This window comes from Equus asinus, chromosome 1, assembly GCF_041296235.1.
Source record: "Equus asinus isolate D_3611 breed Donkey chromosome 1, EquAss-T2T_v2, whole genome shotgun sequence".
In the NCBI taxonomy this organism is placed as follows: domain Eukaryota; kingdom Metazoa; phylum Chordata; class Mammalia; order Perissodactyla; family Equidae; genus Equus; species Equus asinus.
In genome coordinates this window covers 130,939,325-130,959,575 of record NC_091790.1, presented here as the reverse complement: position 1 = coordinate 130,959,575, position 20,251 = coordinate 130,939,325, and the positions used below count along the sequence as shown (strand labels likewise).

The following is a 20,251-nucleotide window of genomic DNA, read 5'->3' as shown; positions in this document are numbered from 1 at the left end:
TAATGACTAGAAGTTGAAGACAGTGAGGTTGCAACAGTTTCTCTAATTTTATCTCATTCAAACTGTCTTCACTGAAAAAGTTCTGTTCAACATGTTATAAGAATGTTAGGAACAGAGAGTTGTGAGGTGATTGTTTTTAAATATTTGTTTTTGCCTCAAGAATAATATCTTTCTCAACCCCTTGATGTGTTTGACATGTTGAAATATATAATTTCCCCCTTTATTTCCAAATTTAATTTGAGAAACACCAAAATCAGTTAAATATGCCCTTCTGTCATACTTGGGTGTCAGTTTTGAAAATATTTCCCAAATGAGATCAAACTTCAATTAAAAAATGTAAATGCCTTTCCTAAGCTCATACACCTTGCAACAACAAACAAATTGGTGTGAGGCAGTCAGTGGGTATGTTTACCTGCAACCTCTGAATAAAATATTTCAAAAAGTCTGCTCTTCAGTGAGCTTCATATAATACAACTGACAACTTTCACTGTGTTTTCCATTATGTCCATGACGAAGGATGGATTTCTTTGGCTGCCAAAAGCTTCATGATGGAGAAAAAGCAGTAATGGCAAAATATTGCTCTGGGTATCTTTAAATTTTTAATCACTTCACTGAGTTTCTGTCCGATTTCTTCCCCCATCCTTTACAATTTTTCACTTTATATTGACTGAGATTGCACGTCTCCAATTCTGTAAATATATCTAATCCAGATTCCTGTGAAGTTTAAATTTACACACTACAAGTCCTCCATATATAGCTGATACAAACTAAAAGAGCTGCACAGCTTGTGATAAAGTGCTCTTATCAAAGTGGACCTCAAAAATCGATATCAGATTCTAAATATATAGTAAGCATTACTTCTAAATGTCATACGGTAGTAAAGATTTCAAGAGATACTATGTTATCACTAAGAGAAATATTTTTAAATTTATCCTCAAATTTATCTCACCTTGTTCACAAAATATCCTTACATGCTGGAAGAATAAATTTTGCAGCTGCAGTGTCAGCTATTTTCATGTTTGCGAGTAACACATGATTGAATGAAGGGATAAGGCTTTCTAATTCATAGTTATAGAGTGACTAAAAATTTTTTCCAAAGCTTGATGTTTTTTTCTTTAACAGTTTGAGGAACTTAATGAAAAGTTAAACATTCTGAGTTTACAAGTATTTTTTTTAACTTTGAAGTTTTGACAGTTTGTTTATAAGGCTGTCAGATCTTAGAGCATCCCATTTTCCTTGGGTGTTGCACATTTGAGAAAATAATATAAACTCTTGCTCAGTCTTTTTGTCTTGTGGAATGCACTTCAAATAAAGTCAGTGTTTGCTGACTAGAGCTAACATTTTTGTCTTCCTTGTCGTTATTTACACTTAGAGATGTAGCACATGAACTTCAACATGCCTCTTCGTTTCCCACCTCATCATTCTTAGAAAAATAACATGACCCATTTTAAAAGTAATTTATTTGCACGAAGTTTCATGAAAATGTTACAGTTGCCATGCACTAAAAAAATTTTCAATTACTAATGTCCTTTCTATAAAACATGCTGAAAGTTCTTATCCAAAACTTGGTTGAAACTTTTCCTCAAAGTAAATGCTGTTCTTCTGCACATCGATCACTTCATGACCAACTGCACAAATGTGTGTGTGTATGTATGTACAATAAAATTAAACATTATGGTGTTATCCTTCTGTTGTGGTGTTGATAAAGTAACCAAAGTGCACGAGAAAATTTAATGAGACACAGTGAGCAAAAAATTTAATGCCTCGTGTTTTAATATCAATGGATATAATCATCATGCAAATTGGTCACTGTATATGTTGAAATATATGAGGCACCATATGCTGCACTCACATTTTTGCTTCTGAACTATTTGATCTCTTTATTTTTTAAAAAATAATTACTGATTGAGACCCAGTATATTGGTCTTATTATTCACTAGTTAGTTGCAGCTTGCAGTCTGAAAAACATTGTCCTAATAAAATTCACTCGTCTACTTCTGGGAAGCTGAGAGTAAGTACCTCACGTGGGAGCTTTCACAGCGTCCTTATTTTGGCATGGGGAAAGGGGTGCAGGCTGTGTGCCTAACCCCGTGCCAGTCACCACAGCCTGCCAGGCACAGTGCACCTTCATGTCCCTGGTCCAGGGTCTGCTCTTCTACTCAGGGGAGAGGCTTGTTAGGGAAATAGACCTACATGATGGCTAGATGAGACCCATTCCAGTTAAGTGTTTTAGACTACTAAGCTTTCATTTAAAAACATGATTAAGAAATCAGAGATTATCAGAAACTTGAGGAAAATAGCCCAAGTGATGTTTCCAGATGGAGTAACTTTTATTCAGTCTCCTCAGCATGTAGCAAGTCTTCTGATCTGACAATTCACGTTTTTATTGCTTTTTCATTCATTATTTCCTTATTCACTGTCTTCTATGCCTGCATCCTCTCTTTCTGGAGCTTCTATTAGATGAATACTGAATCATCCTCTATGCCTATTCTGAATAAAGGGTTAGAAAGACCCTCTCATTCTGAATCTTATTTCTCATGTCATCTCTGTGTGTGTGTTTTTTAAAGGAAACCTTATACGTATGGAATGAACCTAAATGGTGCATAAAAGGAATTTCTTTGCCTGAGAAAAAGTTGTCAACCTGCGAAACAGTTGACTTTTGGCTAAAAGTGGGAGCAGGTGTGGGAGCTTTCACAGCTGTTTTGCTGGTGGCTCTAACTTGCTACTTCTGGAAAAAGAATCAGAAGTAAGTAACCTCACTGGAGTGACTGTATAAGAACTTGAAGATCTCTTTTGTTGTGAAAATTTTAGACTTAACCGTTATATCCAATAGTTTCTCTCAGAGATACAAGAAATTTCTCCTAGTGAAGGAGTTATAGGAAAGGCCTTTAGGAAAGCAAATGGAAATGATTGTTATTCTGGTAATAGAGAGATCATAGAATGTTCAAGATGATTGGATTAGACTCATTTATTAAAGAACAAAGAAAAATGCAGACCCCCTTTAGTCAGGATGGGAGCAGCACTGAGATCGGAAGGCAGATTTTCTCTCTGTGTCTATTATTTATTTTTTTCATGACAACATGCTGTCTTCTTGCCTCATCTTTTCATTTTCAATTTCTTGTGGGCAGATATTTGCAGAGACAGACTAAGTGTATAGGCAAATATCACCTTTGTTTACTCCAGGACTCCCAGAATCTGGAGTGGAATATTGAGTCTAACTCTTGAATGTATTTTGATCTGTTATGTGATTTGACTCTTTTAAAATTATTTACATGTCGTTGAACCTGTTAAAATTCTATATTGTAATATCTTGGGATAGTTGTAATATCTGGGGTGGTGAATAGAAAGGAAGGAGTGATATAGAGAAGCAGTAGAGACCAAATCATTTGCCTTTGTGGTATTCTCATCCTTATGAACTAAACTTTGAAAAACTGTATAGTGTATTAGCTTCAAATATTTATAAATTAAGAACATACCTTCACACCCCATGGTTTCTCTTTGTTTTTCAAAAGTTCTTCATAATTTGACAATTTAGTGTAAAATAAGTGATAGAATTAACTGTACTGTGCTGATTCTCTGAAGTCCTGGAAAAGATTTATGAAGGATGTTAGATAAAATGAGAACACGTAGTGTATAGCCATAGGTGAAGGAAATTTGTTGGTAGAGCAACTATCCTACAAGAAAATTTAATGAGCTGGTGTATGACCACCTAAAATAAGAATTTATATTAAACAGCCACTTTATTTATCTATGTGTTTACCGCTACTTAGACTGGAGTACAAATATTCCAAATTAGTAATGACGACTAACTCAAAAGAGTGTGAACTCCCAGCTGCAGACAGTTGTGCTATCATGGAAGGAGAAGACAATGAAGAGGAAGTTGTATATTCCAATAAACAGTCACTACTGGGAAAACTCAAATCCTTGGCAACAAAGGTGAGAGTAGAATGTTAACGTGATATTACTGTGCATTTATAAATTAGGGGCTATATTAACCTAATAGTAGCATTCATGTAAGCCCTGTCATTCAGCATGTCTATAGCTCTGTGGGTATTTATCCAACAAAAATGCTCTTAGAAATACATGAGGATGTGGGGGCCGGCTCCATGGCCGAGTGGTTAAGCTCGCGCGCTTCGCTGCGGCGGCCCAGGGTTCGGATCCTGGGCGCGGACAAGGCACCGCTCGTCAGGCCACGTTGAGGCGGCGTCCCACATCCCACAACTAGAAGGACGTGCAGCTAAGATATACAACTGTGTACCCCGGGGGGTTTGGGGAGATAAAGCAGAAAAAAAAAAAAAAGGATTGGCAACAGTTGTTAACCCAGGTGCCAATCCTTAAAAAAAAAAAAAAATGAGGATGTAAATACAAGAATATTCACTGCAGCATTATTTTGCTGGTTCAAAAGTAGAAATAACACACCATGAATAAGAAGTTAGATAAGAAATTTCCATATACCAAAGTAATGGAATTCTGTGAAACTCTGCAGTTAAAGCTTGAGATATCTATGCCAATAGGTTCAAGATAAAGTGAAAACAACATGTAGACTATCATATTTCTATTAAATAGATGTTTATGTTAGTATTTACATAGCAAACCATTAACAGTAGCTACTTTTTGGAAGTCTTGAACTAATGGAATCTTTAGTCTTTGAAGTAATACATTTTTGTAATATTTGAGTTTTCATGAAGATAATGTATTATTTTATAATATAAAATTTAGGTTAATAAAAGATCTCATTCATTCATACTTTTCTTTTTTGGTTTTTATTTTATAACAAGATTGTTTCACATAGAGAAAATAAAAGTTATATAAACTATTGAGGAATTAAAGGTACCTTATCAGTTGCCATCACCTTTGTCAGCTTTGAAATGATGACTGTATCCAAACAGATAACATTAAGCCTGAAATATTATTTGTAAACATATTTTGTTGACATTCTTCACTATTGACTTAAAAGATTAGAAAGTACCAGTTTAATCCCACTCAGGATTAAAAATAGAATGACACGGAAGAAAGAAAATGCATTTCAAATAATTTTCAGCAGGAAGGACAAGTGGCAAAAGATTACCCTTATTGAGAGTGTTTTATTAACCATTTTACTCTCCTAATTTAAGTACATAATTATATTATAAAGGATCATTTAAAAATAAAATGAATAAGCCACATTCCCCTTCTACTAATGGGTCTTCAACTTTTTTTTCTAAGTATGGTGGTTTAGGGAAGGATACTATTGCTATGGAATAACAAATGTATGGTGACTCTCAGGAACTGAGATTTTGCTCTACTTGCAAGCTAACAGGTGAAACTGCCACAGTTTTAGGGGCACATTAGAAGACATGAAACTTCTGGTCAGAGACATGGGACAGTTCAGCACTCACAGCAGAAGGACTTGCCAGAGTATCAACATTTATACCAGTTTCCAAGCTCTGCTTCCCACAGGCCTAAGTGAACAGGAGCAAATGACACTTGCACACTCAGTGGCTTGCTTTGGGAACCTGAATCTTTTAGAATGGGCAGTAAGCATGCCTATCCTTTGCTCCAAAGGGAGATATTATTGTTATTTTACCAGACAGGTAGTGTGCCTGTACATTGCTCCAGAGGTAGACACTATTTCCAAGACTGCAAGTATACCTGCCCTTTGCTCTGGAAGGAGATAATATCTTTATCTTCTAAGGCTGCTTTCTATACAAAGATCCTTGAAAAGATAGTCTAGAACAAAGGAGAATCAGTGTCTTTTTCATAAGATGTACAGAAATGCGAGAGAACCATGAGGAATTGTCTCCCAACAAGATCTAAACCTTGTTTCTACATCCTCTTGGCTTCTGGTGAATTTTCCCATTAGTATACCACTCCCTTGACCACTGTGATTAATCTGACTGACTGAGGCTGGGGTCAAACCCAGTCCATGTGCTGCATACAGCATTTAAATAAAGCTACTACCAACAGGACACCAAATAACAAGATGAGACGAACCTGCATTATTAACCTCAACCAAATCTCCAGGGTCCCAGAATCAAATAGCTGAACAAATCCCATAAACCATCAGGGACCACCTTAGAAAGTTAGAGTGGTTTCTCTTTATGTCCCTGTACTGACCTTTCCACTCAGCCTGAGACCTTTCCAGTGGCACTGAGATCTTTTCTCTGTAAGATTCATTTGGAAGAGGGTCAAGGGTATTTTCAAAAATTTGCAGAGACCCAATATATCTCCCACGTTTGTCTACATGGGCCATGGTAGGGGAACTTGGTGAGCAGTGTACTGAACTAAGTGGTCATTATCTTTTTCATCTAGGATGGTGACAATCCAGATACAATAGAATATATTAGTGATTGCACAGACTTTGTCTTGGCCCTCAAGGAGGAAGTATAGGGCAATTATGTCCATAACAATGTATGAACAGTGAGTTGATGTTGACCTGAATGCCTTCACAGGCTGAAGTGGTGTCATTCATTACTTCAGCTAAAGTCAGAGACAATTTTCTACCACCTTTTCTAAGTGAATAACTGCCCATAGGGTGAACGTGAGTAGCTAGTCAGTTATCCTCCAGAAACCTCCTCTGAGTAACCAGGGGTCGTCTCATTTTGAAAAAATCTTTGCAGTTGTTTAAGGGTTACCTGATCTACTGGGGTTGTTTCCATAAACAGTTGAATTATGACCACTTATGACCATTCCCAGGGTGCAAGTGCAAGCCACCATGTTTTTAGGAGAGAAGTTAATGCCTGGCTTCTACACAAGAAGTATAGTCCTGAAGGTACACATGGTGCCTTTGGAAAGAAAGTATCACTTACAACTGTTGGGGACACCAAGTGGGACCTACATTACTTAGGCTGCAAAGGTTGACGGTGCCTGTGGCCCCCTTGCTGAGTAGTAAACCTTAGGGTTCCCAATTCTGTGTTTATTCTTTGTCTTTGGGGAGACTGCTTGAGGGCAGTCAGTTCAACTTGTCCTGTTTTTCCTTGATACAGACTGGGTGCTATTTGTCCATGCCATGGAATGACTGAGCGATGGCAGTGGGCATGGAAATGTTGATTGTTGTTATTTTGAGGCAGAAGCTAGGGCCATCCCCTCCCGTTTCTGGTAGTTTTCTCAGTAAATTTAAGGAGAATGACAACCAAATTGTGGTTAGAGAATCTGGTGGGTATGTTAGGGCCAATAGTCAGTTAAATTTAAGGCACTTACAACAGTTTTAGAGAGGAACACCAAGGCGTTTTCCTTCATAGGAAGGTGGCTCTGAAAAACAAATGATTGTTAGTGTCCTTCCATCCTTCGCACCTCTCAGGGTCTAAGGTATCTGCTCCCCAGGCACCTCATTATCAAACTACATTATTGATCTCCTTTCACTGTCACAAAATCAGTTTGTCCTATTTCAGTAGCTAAAACTTCACCTTGTTTCTACTCATCCCTTACTGGCACCTCGACCTATTCTCCAGAACATTCAGGAGCAAGAGGGACAAGGGCCTTTAAAAAAACTTATGGAGACCCAGTGTTGTCTTCCACTTTTGTCCCTGTGGTCTGTGGTAGGAGATCTTGATGAGGTGTGTAATCAACTAGGTGGTTATCATACTTTTGATTTAGCATCATGGCAACTCAACAAAATAATACAGGTGGCTAAATCAGAATTATACTTGAGTCTTTTAGGCTGCCTTCTGGTAGGTCAACCACCAGACATCCTGGGGGTTGGGGTTGGGATAAATAAGAACACATCATGCCCAGGAGTGGTCAGAGTAGAATCCTGGATTTTCATGTAAGTGTATATAACCTTATATAGGTTATACATGTATTATATGTTCTTACTGATAATTATCTGTGAAGGGGCCAAAAGGAGATGATCTATTCCTGGGAATGGCCATTATAGTAACTGCACTGCCTTACTAAGATGTGTGGACCAGGAGGAGATGAGGGTGCTAGAGCCAGAAGTCTTTGTGAGTCAATTTTTGAGAAGGCCGTTTCAATGTTCAATGATACTTTTCAACAGTAGGAAGTGAGGAAGGTCCACCAAACACCTCTACTTTCAGCCCATTTTTGAGTAGCTTTTGTGATAAAAAGGGAACCAGTCTTGGGCTACAAATGGTCCATAAAGCCACAAACATTAAATAGATTAATTTTCAAGAGCCACAGTCATGTGGCTTGGGTTAGCTGATCAGACTGGAACAGTAGCACCATAACCCGAACAGGTGTTAACAGTGGCAAGGCACCATTGAAAGCACAAAGAGGTGATCAATGGTCTCATGTAATCAATTTTCTAGGAAAAAACCTGATCAACTTTTTGCATGAATCCCAAGTCTGGCATGCTGTAGTAACCTCTGCAGCAGAAAAATAAAGTCCTTTACTTTGTGCCCAGTCTGTGATGGCAAATTCATTGCCATGTTGAGCAGGAAAATGGACCATATAGCATTTGTGGCAGTCTGTCTGGTGCAGTCTCTTGTCAGGTGCTTGATTGCTCTATCAGGTTTTTTCAGAGGATGGGTCCTTGCTGTGGGCATCTTCGTGAATGACCCAGATGTTTTGATCAGCAGCTAAGGTTTGTTTCCAGAGTTTGTTGCCCAAACAGGGGTCACTTTAATATGCCAGTCCATAGTTTTCCAAGTGGCAGATCAAATAGTTTATTGACTTTTGGCCATAGCTCAAGCGTCAGTAAAAATATAAGTTTATCAAGATAAGTATTGGCCATAGCTATGAGAACGGCTTTGGGTTCTGCCCACTGTGCCAAGCAATCTTGTCAGTTTTCAGTTATGCATTCCTGGTGCTGAGATCAGACAGTTGCAGCAGCCTGTGGACACCATTGGATTTCAACCATGTTATCAGTGAACCAGGCCCAGGCACAGAGTAGAACTTTGGTCAACCAATGACCCCATGGAACCAGTGGCTTCATTTTGGGAGGTAGAGTAGGGGATTAAGTTTCCCCAAAAGGGTTTGCTGCCATATTTTCATGTGAGGCTGAGGTGCTGCTGGGGCTAGACCAGCTGTATTTTTGAATATACCATTTATATTTGACAAGCGAGGCTTTTGGGGCTCTTCTCACTTTGTTGACCCACCATAAATAGGGCTATCAGGCTATAGAGTCAAAGGTGTACATGGGAATGACATTCAGTTTTGACAAGAACTCAATAACAAGCTAATAGCTGCTTTTAAAATGGGCTACATGCTAGCCATGTCAAGAGGGTGATGAGTCTGAAACCCCAAAGGATGCCTCTGGGGAAAGCTTCTATTGCTGGAATCTCTAATTGGCAAAATCATTAATCACAGAATTGTATCACAAAGTGGTCATTAGGGTCATGAGGCCACAAAGATAGAGTGTCACTCAGTTTGCTGGATGATTTTTAGCATAGCCTGTTTGTTTAGGCCCAACTCAAAAGACACTACTTTGTGGGTTAGCTCAGAAAAGAGCAGGTAAAATACTCATGGACATACTGTGTCCAACAGCAAAGAGTCCAGTAAGGTGCTGGACTGTTTTTCCCTGACTGGTAGATAGATTTTGCATTACAAATCTGCCCACGTAATCTCAAGGAACTTTACTTGGTTAGCAGGTCCTTAAATTTTGTGGGGGTTATCAGCCACCTCAGCCAGCAGAAGTCTAGTAACACAGGCAAAGCTGTTGAGACTGAGGCTTCTGACTTGACACAAACAGGACATCATTTATATGATGACGACTTTGGGCATCAGGAGGTGGAGAAAATTGTGTGCAATCCTGATTCATACACTTGTTGTAAATGGCAGAGGAGTTAGGAACCCTGGGTATCCCACTAGCCCTTCTCTACATATGGCTGCTTTTGATTGGGCAAATCTCCTCTGGCACTTAGGAGATGAGGAAGTACAAGTGTATGCCATCAATTCCTACCCTATATTGAGGTGTAGAAGCAACAACAACAGTATCATGAGTGGGCATGTAGAACCTCTCCCACAAGGTCATATTATCTACCTTTCTCCACCTTGAACCTTGGCTTGCACCCCATTCATTGAATTTGTGTGCCCCTCTCCTCCCACAGGTTCAGGTAGGATGGTGACTTGGATGCCTGCAACCAACAGAGTCATAAATGTTTGAATCCTTCCCCTCCCCAAGGCTTCCCAGCAGACTCAGATGGTTGTGTATAGCCTTCAGTCCCTCTTGTGACAGGAAAACTTTGGTCCTTCCCCCAATCATCTTTCTCCTTAAAGCAGCTAAAGTCAGGTAGATGGGGAGGAGGGATTAAGGGTGCAGAGAGAAAGAGAGTCTCTGTGACAGCAAGCGAGGCTTTGCATTTGCTTTTTTTTTGAGCAGCACAGCAGTTGCTCAACCAAACTTCCAACGCCTTTGGTCCACCCAAAGTGCTATGTTGAGCAGCAAGGTTATCATTACTGACATCTATTTCAGCTTTGGTGACCCCTTAAATTAGAACTCACAGCCAGATGGATATCTGTCTGAGGCTGTAGGTTTCATGTCCTCTTGTTGATTTGAGTTTGACTCACATATTGGAGCTTTTTAAAGGAATCCACCTTATTTCTTGCTTCAGTGTCACAACATCTAATTTAATGCCTGGTTTTTAAAATAAAGGATGGGGGAAATTTCCAGGGTGGGGCTGATCACACTAATTTATCAAGATTCCTTCGAGTCAGTTTCTTGTTCTCCAGGGAACCTTCCTCCACCTTGTAAACCCAGACTGGGGCAACAAGAGCTGAAATACTAGTCAGTGCCTCACCAAGTTTTCCTGTGGGAATTAGTCTCAGGGAAATCTCCAGAGAAAGCCAATGCTCTGTTCTTGCCATCAGTACCCACTGCAAAATCTCTGAGACCTTTTACTGAGGTCTTTGAATGACCATCCATCTTTGAATGGGTCCAGAATTGGTATGATGGTGTACAAGAGGTGTTGAGTCCTAGGATGGCCCAGTTGTTGCCATTTTTAATAGTCATTGAGTTCTACCACATCATCTCCAAAGTGAACCAGCCAAAATTCTAACACTTCACCTACTTGCTGCCCATAAGTGGTTTCTTTTTTTCTTTAATGCTCATTGTAGGTATATGTCTCTGTAGCTATTGTCTGAAAGAAGGTGTATCTTCTTTTCCTATAAGGATGAATTTTAATACTAGTTAACGTGGGGCACACCTGAGGTTGATTGCCTGATTGGTAAGGAAGGCATCCTCCCCAGAGGAGAATTAACAACATCCAGCAGATCCAGACCATCATTCGGGCAGCTGAACTGTGAACTCTTTGAACCCACTTCCCAGTACTAAGCCTGCCACCACCTCCTCATGTCCTTTTTGTTTTCAGGTGGTAGAGTGGAGGACCACTTTTTTGCCTTGTTGACCAAACAATTTGGTCAACATGTTTGCAGCTAATTCTCATGGACGTCCCTCAGATCTTGTCAACCAGTGTATGAAGCTCTCATCCTTTCTCTTACAGAAAGATACTTCTCTGTCAGTTTCCCATCATCAGCAAAACAGAGAAGGACTGTGAAGGTTATGAAATTTCACTCTATTTGCTAGCCAACAAATTAACCTGCCATAGTTTTATGGATACTTTGGAAGATATGAGTCTCCTAGGTCAGAGACAAAACACAGTTTATTACTCACAGCAATGGCAATGGCCAAAATAACGGTGTTTGCTTTGGTTCTTCAAGCCCCACTTTTCACAGAATGAAGTGGGCTGGAAGACACCTGTACACACAGTGGGTTATATTACAGAAGAGGAGCCCTTAGCTTGGGGAACCTGAATCTTTTATAAGAGGCAGCAAGCATGTCTGCCATTTGCTCCACAGAGGGAGACACTGTCTTTAGCTTTCAGGACTGTAGGTAAACTTTTCGTTTGTTGTGGAGGGAGACATTATCTGTATCATCCAAAGCTTTTTGTAATATAAACATCTTTGAGAAGATTATCTAGAACAAGAGACAATCAATATCTTCCTCACAAGAGATGCAGAAATACAAGGGACCTATGGAGAATTATCTCCCACTATCAGTTTGCTTAGACTTCTCTTGCCTGGTTTGATCTTGTGATTCCCTATTTGTAAGGGCGTTGTCTTATAATGAACAAAGCATTTAGGTGCCAGGAAAGAATTTTAAGAGAAAGACACCTCTAAGCTGAATATAAAAGAATAAATGAGAATTACAAGTATTAAATAAACTTTTAAGTGTTTCCTTATATTGCAGTACGTCTTCTGTTGTTATTTTATAGCCAGAGAATTGAAAACTTCAAAATGTTCTTGAAAACAATCACAGGAAACAAGATGGAGGATAGAACTTTTCTCCCTGAGAAGGTTCAGTATACCATATTTTGTTTTGAATAGCAATTTTAGTCAACATATAATTAAAAAAAATTTGAATGAAAATTTGAGATAGAGAAAAGTTGAAAGAATTGTACAGTGGTACAGCCATATACACACCACCTAAATTTTACTACATCTGCTTTATTACATATCTCTCCAAATCTGTCTCCTCCTATTCATTTGTCACTACGTCTTCTTTTTTTGATACATTTCAAAGTAAGTTGCAGACTTCCATACATTTCATCCCTAAATACTTCAGGATGCATATAAATGAGGAGAGAATTCGATATTTTGGAGTTGTTTTAAGATAAAATGTTTACCTAGAGTGAAATATTCACACTGCAAGGATACAATTTGATGAATTTTGAGAAATGCGTATACCTGTATAGCCCCAAACCCTATCAAGATATAGAACATTAGCCTCACCCCTGAAAGTAAACTCACACCCTCTTGCATGCAGTCAGTCCCCATCCTCATCCCCCAAGGGAAACCACTGTAATGATCTTTGTAAAGTATAGATTAGTTTTGTCTGTTTTAGAACTTCATGTAATTGTAACTACACAGAATGTAGTTTAAGTTTTCTTTCACTCAGAAAAATGTTTTTGGATTTATCCACTTGTGTTAATCAGTAGTAGATTTCTTTCTATTCAGGAATAGTAGTATATTGTATGAATATGCCAAAATTTGTCTATCCATTCTTCTGCTGATGGATACTTGTGGTATTTCCAGTGTTTAGCTATGAATAAAGCTGCTAATGAATATCATTGTACAAGTCTTATTGTGTGTCCCATTTAAAAAAATTTTTTATGCATGGTTACATGGGGCAAAAATATTTACAAGTTTCTTAACTGCTGTGTCATGTAAGGTTTGCTTTATCTTATGTATCCTTATTCATGTTCTAAAGATCATATCTTATTTGGTGTTTCCCTACAAATACACTGGACTTGTGGGGTTTTATTTATAGATTTGCTCCACTTGACTTTTCTCAGCAATTAAAAAATAAAATCTTCAGTTGACTTTTTCATTTATTTCCTTTTCTTTGTTCATTCCACAGTCATTTATGGGACACTGTGTTTTAGACCCTCTGCCAGGTTTTGGTGATATGTCAAATTAGATAGGTTCTTATCTCAGAGACTATGGATTTATGGGTGGAGGACACGTGCACATCACACACACACGCACACACACACGTAATCGTCCAGTATAGCAAGAGCATTGAGTAGGGTCTCTTGGAGCACAGAGGAGAAGGGAGTGCTGTGAGGTGGGTAGTGACAAGGTAAGGAGAAGCTTCTGAAAGAAGTTGGCTTTTGAGTAGATTCTTGACATTAGAGCTTACAAAGATCATTTTGTATGGCATATTTAATGCATGAGTAAACTGAGACCTAGAGAAGTTCATTAGTATGTCCAAGAAAGATATTAGATAGGAATTAGATAGGAATTAGAAGCCACATCTCCTGAGTTCCAATCCACTGCTTTTCCTTCTACAATGTGATGTTTCAGTATGTTTTCATAGCCATTGATTGACAGTCTACCACGTGCTAGGCCTTGGGTCATGTTTTGAGACTTCAAAAATGAACAAGATACAATTCCTCCCATCAAGAAGTTCCAGTGAATTAGTAGTGCTAACTACACACACACACACAAACAGACACACAGACAGATGCTTATGTATATATCCCTCAATATCAGTGATAGAAGCAAAATCCCATGTAAACACAGGAGACATGGCAACTAAAGCCCTATGACGCTAACATGATCTTTTAAAGTGTTTTCAATGTTTTACTTTAAATATCACCTTGAGGATAACCAACAACTCTCTGTCTTCCCTCCCCCCAGGAATATGTTGAATCAAATCTTCTCCAGGAAAGGCCACAAAAATCTCAGATTTCGTTTCTAGGTCATGGGTGATATCCTAAAGCTATTTCCTGTAATATACTGTGAGCTCCTTGAGGACAGACATTTTGTATCTCTGAAGTCTAGTCCTGTTCTTGCAACACAGTGGGTGAATAAATTTTATGAATTATCAGTGGTTATTCCAAAAAAATTAAGGCTGGTGAACATGAGACTTCAGGCAAGTCAGTGAGTTAGAGTGCTGAGATCTGCAGTCTGCTCTCCCAGGCACTTCTCATCTCAGCAAAGGCAGGGAAAAGTGCTATGTTGGTGTCCATGCTGGGATTTTTTTCTATGATCTTGTCCCTGTAGCCTTAACACTTCTTTGAAGTCTTGGACTTCTCCACTCAAATGAGAGAAAACACAAAAGCAATCTTATTCTTCCTGACAGATACTCAATGTCTACTTCCTATTATTTTCTCATTTTACTTCTCTACTTTAGACACACATCCATTTGCACCTAGGATTAGTCTGCCTCCTAGTTCCTTTATTTTGAAAATAATTCTAGTTCTCTTCATCTTCATTTTCTTCAAAAGCATAGTCTCCTCACCCCATTCCAGCAGCCTTCCAAAAGGCTTTTTCTAACTTTCATAATGAAAACATTGGGAGAAATCATACCTCTTATATCTCTTTTTCCCCGTTAAAGAAGAATAATTTATTTTAATGGGCCACATTTTGAATGTATTATATAACAAATACCAGTAATGATATATTTGAGTTAAAATTTTGTTTTTAATATCTTTAGTAAGCATGCACCCGAAAGATTTTCCTAAATCATATCAGTGAACCCAAATGATCTTATGTCTTATGGGTGTTCTCATTTATTTCTCCTGTCCTTTTTCTTATTATTTAGCCTTAGCCTATGTTATCTTGAGAATATTTAGTTTCCGTCAGTTCTATTTTGTCCAAAATTCACATGGGAAGGTCATCTATTTCAGCACCCAGGTCAGATGCCCCTTGGGAAGGGTCTCAGTGGTTTCTTCACAAGAATCACAGCTACGTCTTTTGGTATCTGTTGCAATCATGTGTTTGCTTCTATTTTGGATTGTCTGTCTTATCTCCTGGACATCAAAACCATCCTTCAGGGTAGGCATGCTGTTTGTTTTATATCTGCTACCCTTCTTTAAATGTAAAATCCTAATTACAAGTGGCAGGTACACAGATTAAAATAATTTCCAGAACTTTCCTTCTGGACACATAAGATCCTAAAATCTTATAGGAATTTTACTGAGTTGATTTTGTTTTGATATTTTTTTCTTCATAGGAAAAAGAAGACCATTTTGAATCTGTTCAACTGAAATCTGCAAGATCCCCAAATATATGAAAAGACAGTGCTGTAGCCTTCAGACTAACGAACAAAGAAACCTACTCTCTAGTTTTACAGGACATAGTGTAGATCCTGTCCTCATACCTGGCACTTTGGTGATCTCAACGAGGAGGGCCATGAGCTGAAAAGGGAAGGAGTTTGAAATGTTTGATTGCCTTATCACATGGTCAAGTATCTTGCCAAAAATAGGAAAGCAAATGGTTTGAGTCTCAACTCAAGATGAAGCTCAACTCAGGAAGAGATTTATCTGTATATACACATAACTGAAAACCAAGGTTAAGCCCACCAATGCACTGCTGATGCATGCCATATAATTAATGGGTAACTTTTATTCTTTATAACTTCTACATGAAAAGTGTGCTTTGGTGGGCAGGTGTGAGCATATGCATTGTGATCCCATTTATGTCTTGTCTTTGTTTATATTTTGGGGAAGATTTGAAAAATTTTTTAAGGTATAATTATTTTTCCCATTATTTTCCTGATAGACCTTAAACATCTTTTCTATTAAAATTGGTGAACAAAGAAAGACAATAAGTTTTTCATTTCTCCATGGGGTATCTTTCTTGATTTCAGAAGCCTAAGTAGGCAGTACTTTTTTTAGGAAGAGTCAGCATGTGCTTGGGTTTTCTAAACTTATATTTGCCTTTGAAATTCCATCCTTGTTGGAACTGGTAAGAAGGGCTTGACTGAAAGTGTTGAAGGAATCTTAAAAAAAATAAAGGCAAAGAGAAGCCTTGACTTTCCATTAATACAAACAAGATGACACTATCATAGAAGTTGACACAGTTTATAGAGTGCTTGAAATATAATTTAAAATGAGGAGGAAAGCTTGTTTGTCAAATCATTTGCCAAATCATGAAGAAGAAAGTGGGATGGCTTGTGTATAAGTACAGATAACTGTACAAAGATATTGGGATAATTTTGTGGTCTCCAGAAAATGGCATTGGAGCATTTGCCCTATGTCAAGCATCAAAGGTTATATGGTTATTTTTCTGCTAAGACATTGAGGATTATGAGTTCCATGGAAGTTTTTCTTTTTAAGTCAACAAGGCGGGAATTCAATTTTGGAAAATTGCATATGATTGTATTCATAGTAAGACTGTGGTCATACCATAAACAGTTATGAAAGAAGTATCGTTATTCTTATTCAAAAGTGATCCAGATAATTGTGATATTTCGTATGGTGGATGGATTGCTAGTATTAGCACAACTTGAATGTTATTTGTTGAAAGAAGTTTGAATGAAGTTGGATTTGACCAATTTTGTGTAGACATTAACTGTTTTAGAATTGGGAAAGAGGGGGTTTCCTGGCCATTGGTGATCTAAGGTGCTCTGGTTTATTTCCAATAAACAGTAATCTTTATAGATCTTAATCCACATTTTTAAATGGACTGGTGATTGGCTGAGAGAGACAAGGCATATGGGCAGGCTTTGTTGAATGTTTTGCCCTAAGTCTTTCAGTGAGGTATGACTTATAACTTTTGATTTGGCGGGTGATATCTTTATTTTTGTGGAAAATGGGAGAAAAATAAATAATTGCATTTATTTGGCTGGTGGGTAAAACACTGGACCATTCAGTTATTGTTGAATGAATGCTTGTTTTGTGTACATCTTTACTGTTGGATTCATGAGTATAGGTGAGATTGCCATTATTTTACTATTTGTTGTGAAATTGGGGGTAGGAGCATCACTTAGCATAAACCTTTTTCACATTTAACTTCTTAAATCTTATTAGAATGAAGAAATCATTTTGGCATTGCTCATTTTTATCCTGCTAACAGTGCTGATGAACCTTTCCCCATCTTGATCAAAATTCAAACAGAAGAATGAAAATACATTTGAAATGCATCTTTTCAGAGGAACTCTGGCAAAGTGGTACAGACTGGATAGAGTCAGGAAGTTTTCACATAGTCACCTGTCACCTCTCTCTCCGCCTTTGGCTGTGCTCAACATGTATGTTCCAAGCCATAGAGATAATTGGGATTTGCTCCTAGGTAGCTTCTTTCTTCTACTGTCACTGGACTAAAATTTCCAACATGTCAAAAATGCCTTAAATTTTAACGAACTCTCTGAAAATGTAGTTGGTATTGAAGAATTTATTTATCTTATTGCTAATTTTAGATATTAAATTGATTTTGTCAGCTCAGTCCCATCTTTGGAAAGGAGCTACCTTTTTCCTTTGGATCCCGCTGGTTTGTTATTTGAATTGAGGCATTGAAGAAGTATGACAGAAAGAATATTATGAGGAAAGTATTCAGACTAATCCTGACTATAAAATTCACTTAGTTTTATGTCTTGCTTTTACAGAGCTCAGTGGAATGTTGAAAGGCATAAAGAAATTAATCACGTTTCTAGGACTTTTAATTGATATTTGTCATTCCTTTTCCCCTGTAAGTGGTAGAAGTTGCTATTTTTCCAAAAGGCACAGTTTTGAAACCTTAAATACTTCATTAAGTCAACTGTCATCTATAATATCTCTTAGCACTCTTTCAAAACGTATTTAAATCAATTTTCCACTGGGTGAGACCATGTCTTCCATGGATAAATTATATCATGCCATGTAACAAATTTGAGCGACTTGATATGTGTTTACTTGATTTAAAAGACTGAATTTTATTTTTGTTGACTTTTCCCTTCTTTGGTTTACTGGTAATCAAGTCCTTTCCAGGATTAAAAATGTTTCATAGTATTTTTCTGTAGACTTTTGTCATTATTTTCTTTCCAAGAAGAAAATGTAGTTTAAATGGTTATGTGGAAGAATGGCCTGGGTCCAGTGATTTACCAACTGGTGTCTTCAGGTTACCACGTGGTGGGTCATGATTAACTGTGGTTCTTTAAGACCAATCTGGTCAGCTGTCTTATTTGACATCTGTCAATAGAGCTACTTCCTGTGGCTCAAGGAAATTCCTAATGGGAGGCTAAGGTGCAGATTGTTTCTCTCTTCCTCATGAAAATAAATTTCCTAGGAGTTGGGGTGGGAAGATGACTTCATTGGCAAGTTTAAAGTCATTGTATTGCTCATATTTATCTTTTTACACAAAAGATAGGTACAGTAGAACTTCTTCAGAGGACTTAAAATACCCTAACATCATTTTATAGTAACCATGAATATTATTCTTAAGTTTATAGGCCTAAGTCCTAAATTAAGGTTGCCCTAAATAAAAGGTATCAAGAGGAGTAAACGTAAAAAAAAGGAAAAATCTCTGTACACCCAATTCATTACTTGGATGCTAAAGTGGAGTTCACCTTCACAGTAACTGGCCAGAGATTACATTCTTGCTGGATTTTATTTCTTTTGGTTTGACATTTTCAGATGAGTTTATTTTAGGATCATAAATTAAGGAAGTAAAACTTTAAGATGGGGACAAATAATTGAAAATTAATTGATACTTCTATTGCAATGAATATTACTATTAGAATTGGTATTAATTGATATTACTACTGCAATTCTCTAGATCAGAGGCCAGCAAGACTTTTCTGTAAAGGGTCAGATGGTAAATATTTTCAGCTTTGCAGGACATGTGGTCTCTGTTGCAACTCCTCAACTCTGCCATTGTAGCATGAAAGCAGCCACAGACAATATGTAAACAGTGGTTGTGACTGCATTCTAATAAAACTTTATGTCCACTGAAATTTGAGTTTCATTTAAATTTCACCTATGAAATATTCTTCTTTTGATTTTTTCCCAAGTATTTAAAACATAGAAGCGTTCTTAGCTCACAGGTTTTATAAAAACAGGTATTAGGCTAGGATTTGACCTGCGAGCTTTGGTTTGCTGACCCCTGGTTTTGATCACTGAGACCCACAAGCAAACTATTCAGAAGAATCTGTTTGCATATAGATTCTTTGTCCTTTAGGAACTTACCACCTTAAAAGTTTCTCAAGTCTCTAGAGATGTTTAAGAAGAAAATAACCCATCACCGTCCCTTGATGATTTAATCACCTACCCAAAGACAAAGCCAGATACTCTTCTAAGTTCCTCCTGTAGTTCTGGGACTTGACTGTGGATGTTGTTTAGCAAATGATAAAACTATAGCAAGTGAATTCCAGATTGATTTAAAACCCTTTTCTTGTGGGGTTTATATAACTTCTATTGCTAAGGTAACTGGATTTGGAGATTAATATTCAATCTTACATACAGATCCATTTATTTATTTATTTTTTTTCCCCCAAAGATTGGCACCTGTGCTAACAACTGTTGCCAATCTTTTTTTTTTTTTCTGCTTTTATCTCCCCAACCCCCCCGTACACAGTTGTATATCTTAGTTGCATGTCCTTCTAGATGTGGGATGTGGGACGCTGCCTCAACGTGGCCTGAAGAGCAGTGCCGTGTCCACTCCCAGGATCTGAACCCTGGGCCGCCACAGCGGAGCGCACCAACTTAACCACTTGGCCACGGAGCGGGCCCCCATACAGATCCATTTAAAGTAACCATATGGAAGTAAAGGATATTGATACATAAAAGTAGCTTCATCAGACATTCTTGAGCCCTGGCACTGGAGAGGGTCCCCTGGTCCATCTGCATGCATTCAGTCAGTGCACATTTCAATGCACATACATTTACCAAATCTTATTAAGACTTACTGAGCTACAATAGACATTTAGGATTCCTTTAATGATTGGTGGTTCAAGAAACAGACCTCTAATTTTCGTGAACAAAATGTCCCAGTGAGACTTAATTTTCTGGAATTTTCCTCATCTTATTAATGATTCTTGGAAGAAGAGCTCTGTCTAAAATAGCTTGTGGATATTGTTAAATTTGGTTTGGAGGAGGGCAATATATCCTTTATCTCA

The 20,251-nt window shown here is 37.9% G+C and overlaps 1 protein-coding gene across 8 annotated transcripts in view; it reads left to right on the top strand.

Annotated features, from left to right (window-relative positions):
* ELAPOR2 (endosome-lysosome associated apoptosis and autophagy regulator family member 2) overlaps positions 1–15,695 on the top strand; it is a 156,887-nt gene extending 141,192 nt beyond the window's left edge. For 3 of the 8 annotated variants that reach the window (XM_070507502.1, XM_070507536.1, XM_070507538.1), the window contains 3 exons: positions 2,568–2,746; positions 3,771–3,936; positions 15,395–15,695. In XM_070507502.1, the coding sequence (XP_070363603.1) occupies positions 2,568–2,746; positions 3,771–3,936; positions 15,395–15,454 (405 nt within the window). In that variant the 3' untranslated portion in view covers positions 15,455–15,695. Of the gene's footprint in view, positions 1–2,567; positions 2,747–3,770; positions 3,937–11,246; positions 12,233–15,394 lie in introns of those variants that run through there. The other 5 variants (XR_011502766.1, XR_011502765.1, XM_070507522.1 and 2 more) reach the window with 5 other exon arrangements.
* The last annotated feature ends 4,556 nt before the right edge of the window (positions 15,696–20,251 follow it).